The sequence below is a fragment of the Jaculus jaculus genome, chromosome 2 (assembly GCF_020740685.1).
Source record: "Jaculus jaculus isolate mJacJac1 chromosome 2, mJacJac1.mat.Y.cur, whole genome shotgun sequence".
NCBI classification, from domain to species: Eukaryota; Metazoa; Chordata; class Mammalia; order Rodentia; family Dipodidae; genus Jaculus; species Jaculus jaculus.
Window position 1 is genome coordinate 83,716,234 of NC_059103.1, and position 9,551 is coordinate 83,725,784.

Genomic DNA, 9,551 nt, shown 5'->3' on the forward strand with positions numbered 1-9,551 from the left:
GGAGGAGGATACTTAATAGGTTGATATTGTATATGTGTAAGTACAATGATTGTAATGGGGAGGTAATATGATGGAGAATGTAATTTCAAAGGGGAAAGTGTGGGGGTGGGGAGGGAGGGAATTACCATGGGAGATTTTTTTATAATCATGGAAAATGTTAATAAAAATTTAAAAATTAAAATAAAATAAAATAAAATAAAATTTCAACCTACCCATTCTGTTAGCTGCTTTATGTGAACCTAAGCTGCTGTTTGCTTTCAGTTGATCCCATTCATTCTTCTGAGAAATTGAAAGTAGCCATAAATAAAATGTGAGGTGCTGTTTGAAAGACACTGTTAGGTGAACAAGGGTCAGAAGCCATTCTAGTGACTTCCTTTCCCTACTCCTAAAGGAGACACTTGTATCTCAAGGGCTGTGAGGCCAGAATGGAAGCATGGTGTTCAAAAGTGTCAGAGCACATGGTTGTCCTTCACCAGCAGATCCAAGTCTCCTCAGATCCACTAGTACTCCACAAAATACCAAAATAACTTTAAGTGACTTTCTAAGAAATACCAAAAACATATGATTCTTCTTCAAAAAATACCAAAGTGACTTGAGCCCTGGAATGCTTCTAAAACATTGTTATTGCTGTTGAATTTCCTTTCTCAGCATAAACCAATGTTTAGTGAGTACCTGATGCTTATCACCTGTTCATAACCCTCTGTATCAAATTATCTTTCTATAATAGTTGAAGAAACTTAAGTTCAGAGAGGCCAAATAACCTGACCAAGTTCATAGTAATGGGTATTACTATTAAAATACTGAAATGATAGTTGGTTTATTTTTAAAATACATGCTTTTTCACTATACCACATTTCTCTTCAGTAATGAGATACCTCTACTTCTATAATAGAGAAAGGTGGATCTATCCTTCTAAATTCATGAATCATTGTAAGTAGGGGATGACCTGAGAGAATAATTCTTGGTAAGCTTTAGAGCAGCCAAAAATATTTATACTTCCCTCCAAATTAAAAGTATACTAAGGTTATGATTCACAAATGATAAAATTTCATTATCACTGGCAAAAGAAAAATACAAAGATAATGAAGCGAATTTTATTAAAGTCAATGTTATGAGTGTAAAGATCTTTTTATTAATACCACCTTTCTCCACCCTCCCCCTCCATTTGCAAGTACAAGGTAGCTTCTTAATAAAAACAAAAAGAATGCAACTTCTCCAAAAGAGTGGTGTCCAATGGACACAATCAAAACGATCAAGTGTGATTTTGGTCCCCAGTGGCCTGTTGCACTTTGTTAGACACATCTTTGCCTGGCCTTGAATGAAATTTCGGGCAGGGCTTATGCTTCTCTGCTGAGCCATAGTTAATAAGACATTCACAGTAATGGTCTCTTTTTAGTAATTAGCATCTTAAGATTAATAATCAAGGCTCTGTGATTCACACTAAGTTAAAGTTTTTTCTTCTCCCAGCTCAGGCCTCCTGTGGGCTGGAAGACAGCAGCAAAAGGGAAAGGTGAGACCTCTTCCGACCTCTCTAGTCAGTCTTCATATTTCCACCACATTCATGAGCTGTGGCTTCTGACTCTACCAGGTGTGGGAACAGGTGAGAAGAAAACAAGTTCATTTAATTTGCTTTCTGAATTCTGTTAACATCACAAATTTTATCACTTGTGAATCATAAACATAGTATACTTTTAATTTGGAGAGAAATATAAATGTTTATGGCTGCTCTAAAGCTTACAAAGAATTATTCTCTCAGGTAATCCCCTACTTACAATGATTCAGGACTTCAGTTAATGCACAGGTAACACTTGGCGTGGATTCTCTCTGCACACAGCAGATATTTAACATGGATGTGCTCTCTTATGGGAGAGGTGCTATCCAGCTACCTTTGTATCTCCTAAATTTTGCTTAAAGACTAATCACCCTTCCAGACACAATAGGCGACTGGGGGAAATGACCAAGATCTGTCCAAGCAACACATTGTTTAACCCAATTAGCAACAAACAACCTGATGTGATGCCCACACAAGTGCAATAGTGGCACACAGCCATGGTGAGGAACCAATTGCTCTTGATTTGGCTAACTGATCCACTCAGTGGTACTAGACCCATAGATGGAGCTGGGAATCAAGTCAGAACCATACCCAAACACAAGCCCACTCTACAATATCAAGCTACCATCAATCACGGGGTATAAGAGGGCCTACACCTATCATACTGTCTATCAAAAAAGTAAGTGTTATCTCAATTTTCCGGGTGCTAACTTACTCTCCGTTGGAGAATCTGCTTCTCTTTTCCAGATAGATGCAGATCCTAAGAAGAGAGATGCCCCAACATACCTCAAAAGGGGCCCAACTGAAACTAAGGTCAACTGGCAAAATAAGTAAGGGTGATGTTTTCCTGTGAACCAGATACCAGCACAAAGGGGAAGCAGACCAACGCAGAGAAAAATCAACTCCTACCAAATCAGAGAGCCAGAGCCTCAGAGGCCCCCAACACCTCAACACTGAAGCAGACCAAAAATGAGCCCAACATGGCTCAGGGAAATTTTGCGGAAGAAGGGGCGGAAAGAATGTCAGAGTCACATGTTGGGTCATGATTTGCAGAGACATTTATCATACCAATAACTGGGGGCTAACTCCACAATGCAAGACCCATTTTCATTAACAAGGAGGGTCTAATGGGAGGGGGTAGATCTCAGATGAGCCTAAATAATGGTACCAAACTGCCTGAATTTACTGAAAAGAAAACTAATAAATTAAATTTAAAAAAAATCCAATACATCCCAAGAATGTCATGCAGTGTACTAAGTCAAGGTATTTATATAAGCTTCTGTCCACCCTAAACACAATAAACAATTGACATATTAGAATATACAAAGTACTTTTTCAGACAAGGACCACATGTTCTCTCTCATATATGGAAGCTAGAAAACATTGACCTAAATGTAGAGTAGTCATTAACGAGAGGTGGTGGAGTGGGATAAATAGAGTTTGTATTTGATTATACATGTGTGTGTCAAAATACTATAATGAATTCTATTAACATTTATAATTTATGTGTCAATCATAAAACATGCTAACAAGCCAGGCGTGATGGCCCACACCTTTAGTCCGAGCATTCAGGAAGCAGAGGTAGGAGGATTGCTGAGAGTTTGAGGACAACCTGAGACTACATAGTGAATTCCAGGTCAGCCCAAGCTAGAGTAAGACTCTACCTCGAAAAAAAAAAAAAAAAAGAACTAACAAAATAATGGATTACTGCCATGTAAATATTGGTAACATTATATTCAATGAAAAAATCAAACATAACAAACATAAAAGATCACCTATAATTCTATTTCTATAAAATCTTAAGACAAATTTAGAGAAACAGAAAGTAGATTACAGGTTGGCAGACTGAAAATGGGAGAATAAGAAGTCCCTGCTTGATAGCCATGATATTTATTTTGGAATGATGAAACTATTCTAAATATGATTAATGATGATGGCTGTACAATATTGTGACTATAACAAAATAAGGGATTTTATACTTTAAAATAAGTAGCATGTTGAATTTTATATTATCTTAATTTTATGTCAACTAAAAAAATTTAGAGGGTGAAGAGATGGCTTAGCAGTTAAGGGGCTTGCCTGTAGAGCCTAAGGACCTGAGTTCAATTTCCCATTGCCCATGTTAAGTGGGATTCACAAAATGATGCAAATACCTGGAGCTCATTTGAAGTAACTAGAGGCCCTGACACACACATTCGCTCTTTGTCTGTTTCCTATATCTCTCTGCTTGCAGATAAATAAATAAAAATATTTTTATTTTAGAAACATTTAAAATAAAATTTTAGTTTTGATAAGCATTCTAACTTTAACTTTAATTGCATTTGGCATGAAAGTCTTACTTTATAAGGCAATTGCTACTATGAAAAAGGGCTAGGTCACTAACAGTCTCACTGCCTAGATGTATCACATCTTACAAATTGAGTCTGCTCCTATATAATGTGCACCTTGAACTATAAGTAGAAAACTGTCTTCAGAGAATATTTCTAATACTTGAGATAAAAAAATTTTTCCCAAGTTGTAGTTTCAAGCCCATATGCTTATTAAGTTTTAATTCAGTTGAATCTCAGAAGGTATCAGGTAAGTGTGGAAAGGGCTTGGCATTTGAAATAGTTAGGTGACCTCTTGAACTTTAAACTTCCACATCATGGTATGAAGTTGGTTCTAAGATAAGAAATACAATAAATTCTCTCCTAAGGACAGGACTGAATCTCTGCTTCCAGAGGTCAACTCACCTGAGATCATGGCATTTGACGGTACCTGGAAAGTAGACCGCAGTGAGAACTATGACAAATTCATGGAAAAAATGGGTAAGAACATCATCCTCTGAGGCTCTTTGTTTACATTTTACATCTTTGTAACTTTGGGCTGGCTTGTGATGTGAGGATCCAAGTGGTGGTTCAGAACAGGGAACACCATATTCCCACTTCATGCATTATGGAAAAATGTGTCACCTTTCTAGATGGAAGGATTCTCTAAAGGTGTTGTTCTCTGAAATTCACAAAAGATCCAGAAATATTTTCTTCCTTCTTTGCCACAGAAATTTTGATATATGCTCACACTCTTACCACATGGGAGAATAAAACAAGAAGATTGTGAGTTTAAGGATACACAGCAAGGTCACCACCAGCCTGGGTTATATAGTAAGAGCCAGATTCAAACTAATTAAATGCAATTATGTAAAGCAAAATAGTTTTAAAATAACAAATATGGGTCTGGGGAAATGGCTCAGTAGTTAAAAAATGTTTACATGCAAAACCTGATGGACTGGGTTCAATTCCCCAATGCTCATATAAAGTTAGTGCAAAAAATGGCACTTGCTTCTGGAGTCCATTTGCAGAGGCAGAAGGCCCTGACATGCCCATTCTCTCCCTCCTTCTCCACCCACCTTCTCAAATGAATAAAAATACTTTTAAAAAATAGTAGTGGACATGTAGAATTGAACTTGTGTTTCTTTACAAACATATGATTATACCTTTTAATACTTCATCTGATATTTCTGAAATTTGACTGAATATTGAAACAAAAAGGTTGGGTACTCTTGATAAAATGACCCAGCACTGAGATGTCACAGTTCTGTGCTTGGTTTTATTTTTCCTAACTAGAAAAACAGTTTGAGTCAGTGATCTGAATGAACTTAAACTTCTTTTCCAGAAGTAACCTGAATGTTGTTGTGCCAAGACAATATATTGGTTTTCTTTTTCCACTCTCAAAATAAGAATGAATAAATAGAACTTGGAACAAGAAACATTTTATATGGCATTTTGATTCTATGTTCCAATCTCTTTCCTTTTACAGGTATTAACATGGTAAAAAGGAAGCTTGCAGCCCATGATAATTTGAAACTGATAATCACACAGGAAGGAAATAAATTCACAGTCAAAGAATCAAGCACTTTTCGAAGCATTGAAATTGTTTTTGAACTTGGTGTTGCCTTCACATACAGTTTAGCAGATGGAACTGAAGTCAATGTAAGACTCTTGTGTGTGTATGTGTGAGTAGAGATACGTGTGTGTATATTTTTGGGTAGCTGCTCTGTATAAAGGTGTGCATGCACATGCATGTATGTGCATGTGCACACATATGAAAGCCAGAGGTGATGTCAGGTGTCCTCCTCAATTGCTCTCCATCTTATTTTTTGAGACAAAAGCTCTCACTGAACCAGGAGCTCACTGTTTTCAGTAGACTACCATGCCAGTGAGCCCTAGGATTTTCCTATCACTGCCTCTCAGCACTGGGTTCACAGGTGTAATCCATCACAGCCAGCTTATTACTTGGATGCTGGGGATCTGAACTCAGGTCTTGATGTTTGCATGGGAAGCACCTTACCAACTAAGCTGGCTTCCTACCCCAAGTAATTTTTGTATAAGCAATGTGTTCTTGAATTTTTTTAACCAATACTAAAACAAAGTGCTTAAGATATGGAATAGCTTTGTTAATGAAAATTGCCTTCATTTACTGAAGAAGCTAATGATGTCTGTTTGTATTCTGTATTTGCACATACTGATACTGACAAGGTATTTAAATGTATCTTTTCATTGTCATATATATCTGTGAAGAATGTGGATTGAACAATAAGAATTACACAAATATCCTTAAAATGACTAAGTATAGATTTATGCACAAAGAAATTTAAAGTCCAGTGTTTTCAACTATACATATTTTGGAGTAAGAAAGGCTTTCAGTGTGTGTCACTCAAGCATAATGGCCTGTTAACAAATGCTTTTAATAAATTGAGGGGCTAGAAATATAACTCAGTTGGTAGAGTGCTTTTCTAGAATACACAAACTCTGGTTTCATTTCCCAGTACCAAATAAGCCAGGTGTGGTAGTACATATATGTAATCCCAATGCTAGATAGGGAGAGGCAGGAGAATCTGAAATTTAAGGTCATCCTCAGCTACATTGTCAGTTGAAGTTAGCCTGGGATACATAAGACCTTGTTTTCAAAAACAAAGAAAAAAGTAAGTAGTTAGTAGCCAAATGAAAAAATGTTAATGCACTGTAGGTTGTTGAGAATGTACATTTTTTTGTTTTCACTTTACTGCGGCAGGGTTCCACTCTAGGCTGTATCTCATAATGATCCTCCTACTTTGGCCTCTGGAATGCTGGGATTATAGATATGTGCTACCATAAGCAGCTTGAGAATATACCTTTTCATGTTTAAGATAAAAAGTTAAAGGAACTGGGCTGGAGAGATGCCTTAGTGGTTAAGGTGTTTGCCTGCAAAGCCAAAAGACCAAAGTTCAACTCCTCAGGACCCATGTAAGCAGATGCACAAGGTGGCATATGCATCTGGAGTTTGTTTACAGTGGCTGAAGGCCCTGGCATACCCATTCTCTCTCTTCCTCTTTCTATATTTCTCACATAAATAAAATAGCAAAATAAAATTTTAAAATTTAAAAGAACTCATTGTTTTCAACTATTATAAAAACTGTTTTAGTCTCATTTTTTTCTAGTTAAATTATATTTGTAATGACAATTTAACTATTTAACATTATATGAATAATAGCATTCATCTGACTCAAAAGTCAACATGTGGAAATTAACAAGGAGAGTGCATAATGTTTAACATAGATTATAGAGCCAAGTGGCCTATGTTCAACCTGGGCTCTGACTTCAGATGAATTACTTGGCAATCTTCAGTCTCCTTAGCTATATAATAGAGGTCATAGTATCACCAAATGGAGGGTCACTGTGAAGATTAAAAGAAAAGATGAATCTGTAAAACTCAAAAAGATGTTCAACATGTGTAAGGTCATAAGTAAATGCTGTCTTATTATTACTACATAGGGTGCCTGGACCCTTGAGGGAAATAAACTTATTGGAATATTCAAACGCTTAGACAATGGAAATGAGCTCAATACAACCCGAGAAATTTCAGGCAGTGAACTAGTCCAGGTAAGTTGTAAAAAAGATGTATGACTATTTTCCAAAGACAAAAGAGATCACACAGTTTTTGTTACTTATCTTATAGCTTTCATAAATAAACCTGTACTTCTTTCCTGTAAAAATTGCTGATTTAAAAAAAAAAAAATTTAAGCCGGGCATGGTGGCGCATGCCTTTAATCCTAGCACTCGGGAGGCAGAGGTATGAGGATCGCCATGAGTTTGAGGCCACCCTGAGAATACAGAGTGAATTCCAGGTTAGCCTGAGCTAGAGTGAGACCCTACATTGAAAAACCAAAAAAAAAAAAAAAAAAAAAAAAAAAAGATATTTTATATCTATTGAAGATAATTTACAATATGTGTCATATACATCAATGCTAATTTTAACTGAAAATGTAAATGACTATAAACCAAAATGTGTTTTAATGAGTTTACTCGATATTACAAAATGTTGCTATCAAGTGCAAGAGAAATTAGTATGGGCTCATTCAAAACTATAACATATTCTTTTATGTTTCTTAACACCTTTCAGACTTACGTTTATGAAGGAGTAGAAGCCAAGAGGATCTTTAAAAAAGAATAAGCATGGCTCTTGCAGCACAGAATAGCGCTGGATGAAAGATCTACATTGTGCCCAAACTGCTTTTTTGTCTCCATTATGCATAATGTTACTGACTGATTAGACCTGTAAACATTGCCATATTATCATTCTCACCAAAGCACAAGAAGTAAAAGCTAATTAGGATTTTATTTGTATTGTATTCCATAAAATATACATTTATTGGTATTTTAGAAATTTTTCAACATTTTGAAAAAAAAAATAATGTTTTCACTTTAATAAGATACCTCTGATAGTCTGAGTCTTTTTTTTGTTTGTTTGTTTGTCTTTGTTTTCACATTTGGTAAAGTAAAAATAGCAGTTGTGTATGGTGGGGAGATTTAAAAATCTTGCAGTGATTATACATAACTTCTCTGGCAACATCTAGTAATATAAAGTTAACATAAAATATATACAACATATACTCAACTGGAAGTTGGAAGTGAGAAAAGCAAATATAAAAGAAATATTTGCATAAATTCACAATCCAAACATAATCATAATTCTGACAGATGGACACAAACTTTGATAAATGTGATCTTGATGCTCTTTTACTGGGTGTGAATATTTCTCAGTACATAGTATTTTGAATAATATGATAGGAGCCAAATGATGGGCTTGAAAAATTATGTTACATTTGATTTGATTGTGGTGTATGCCATCACTGATTCTGAGACATTGTTGAAAATGAGGGTAAACTAAAAAAGAAAACAAAACAAAATAAAATGCATGTACTCTTCAATCTCTCTGTCAGTCTCCTAGGTCAAAATCTCTGCAGGTGGAACCAGGACTTTTAGAAAGCTTCATGTAATTCTGATGCAGGTTGCCCATTAACTAGTCCTTGGCAAGCACAAGGCTCTCAGACAGCAGGGCTTCTGGAAACTGCTACTCCTCCTTCTTCTGCAGACCAGTTTGTCACAGCCCATAAATCATTTAACTCATATGCCCATATAATTCTATAGGGGGATTATTATAACTTTTATACTTTTCTGTATAACTTCATGTGTTGCAAGGAATTGTATTTTAGCAGGTGCATACTAGGGCAAAGGAAGATCAATTTTTTAAGAATTTATAAAGTCTATGGATTTTCATGTTCACAAATTCTTTTTTAATATTTTTATTTATTTATTTGACAGAGAAAGAGGGGGAGAGAGAGAGAGAGAATGAATGGGCACACCAGGGCCTCCAGCCACTGCAAACAAACTCCAGATGCATGCATCTGTTTTATGTGGGTCCTGGGGAATCAAACTTGGGTTCTTTGACTTTGCAAGCAAATGCTTTAACTGCTAAGCCATCCCTTCAGCCCATACAAATTCTTTTTTGAGGTAAGGTCTCATTCTAGCCCAGGCTGACCTGGAATTCATTATGGAGTCTCAGGGTGGCTTCGAACTCACGGCAATTCTCCTACTTCTGCCTCCGAGTGCTGGGATTAAAGGTGTGCACCACCACGCCTGGCTACAAATTCTTTTCATACTTACGTAGATAAGTTACCATTTAATAATTCCTAGTATGTAAA

The 9,551-nt window shown here is 36.1% G+C and overlaps 1 protein-coding gene across 1 annotated transcript; it reads left to right on the forward strand.

The window, feature by feature from the left end:
• Window positions 1-4,279: 4,279 nt before the first annotated feature.
• Fabp2 (fatty acid binding protein 2) lies at window positions 4,280-8,020 on the forward strand. The gene is made up of 4 exons (XM_004658549.2): window positions 4,280-4,359; window positions 5,348-5,520; window positions 7,342-7,449; window positions 7,970-8,020. The coding sequence occupies exons 1-4, from the start codon at window positions 4,293-4,295 to the stop codon at window positions 8,018-8,020; spliced, it is 399 nt and encodes a 132-aa protein (XP_004658606.1). The 5' UTR covers window positions 4,280-4,292.
• The last annotated feature ends 1,531 nt before the right edge of the window (window positions 8,021-9,551 follow it).

Bases quoted from the DNA above. Each gene is read 5' to 3' on its own strand.
- Fabp2 (XM_004658549.2), top strand. From the start codon at position 4,293: ATGGCATTTGACGGTACCTGGAAAGTAGACCGCAGTGAGAACTATGAC. The intron at 5,521-7,341 runs GTAAGACTCTTG...ATTACTACATAG, and splicing joins CAGATGGAACTGAAGTCAAT to GGTGCCTGGACCCTTGAGGG. The intron at 7,450-7,969 runs GTAAGTTGTAAA...AACACCTTTCAG, and splicing joins CAGGCAGTGAACTAGTCCAG to ACTTACGTTTATGAAGGAGT.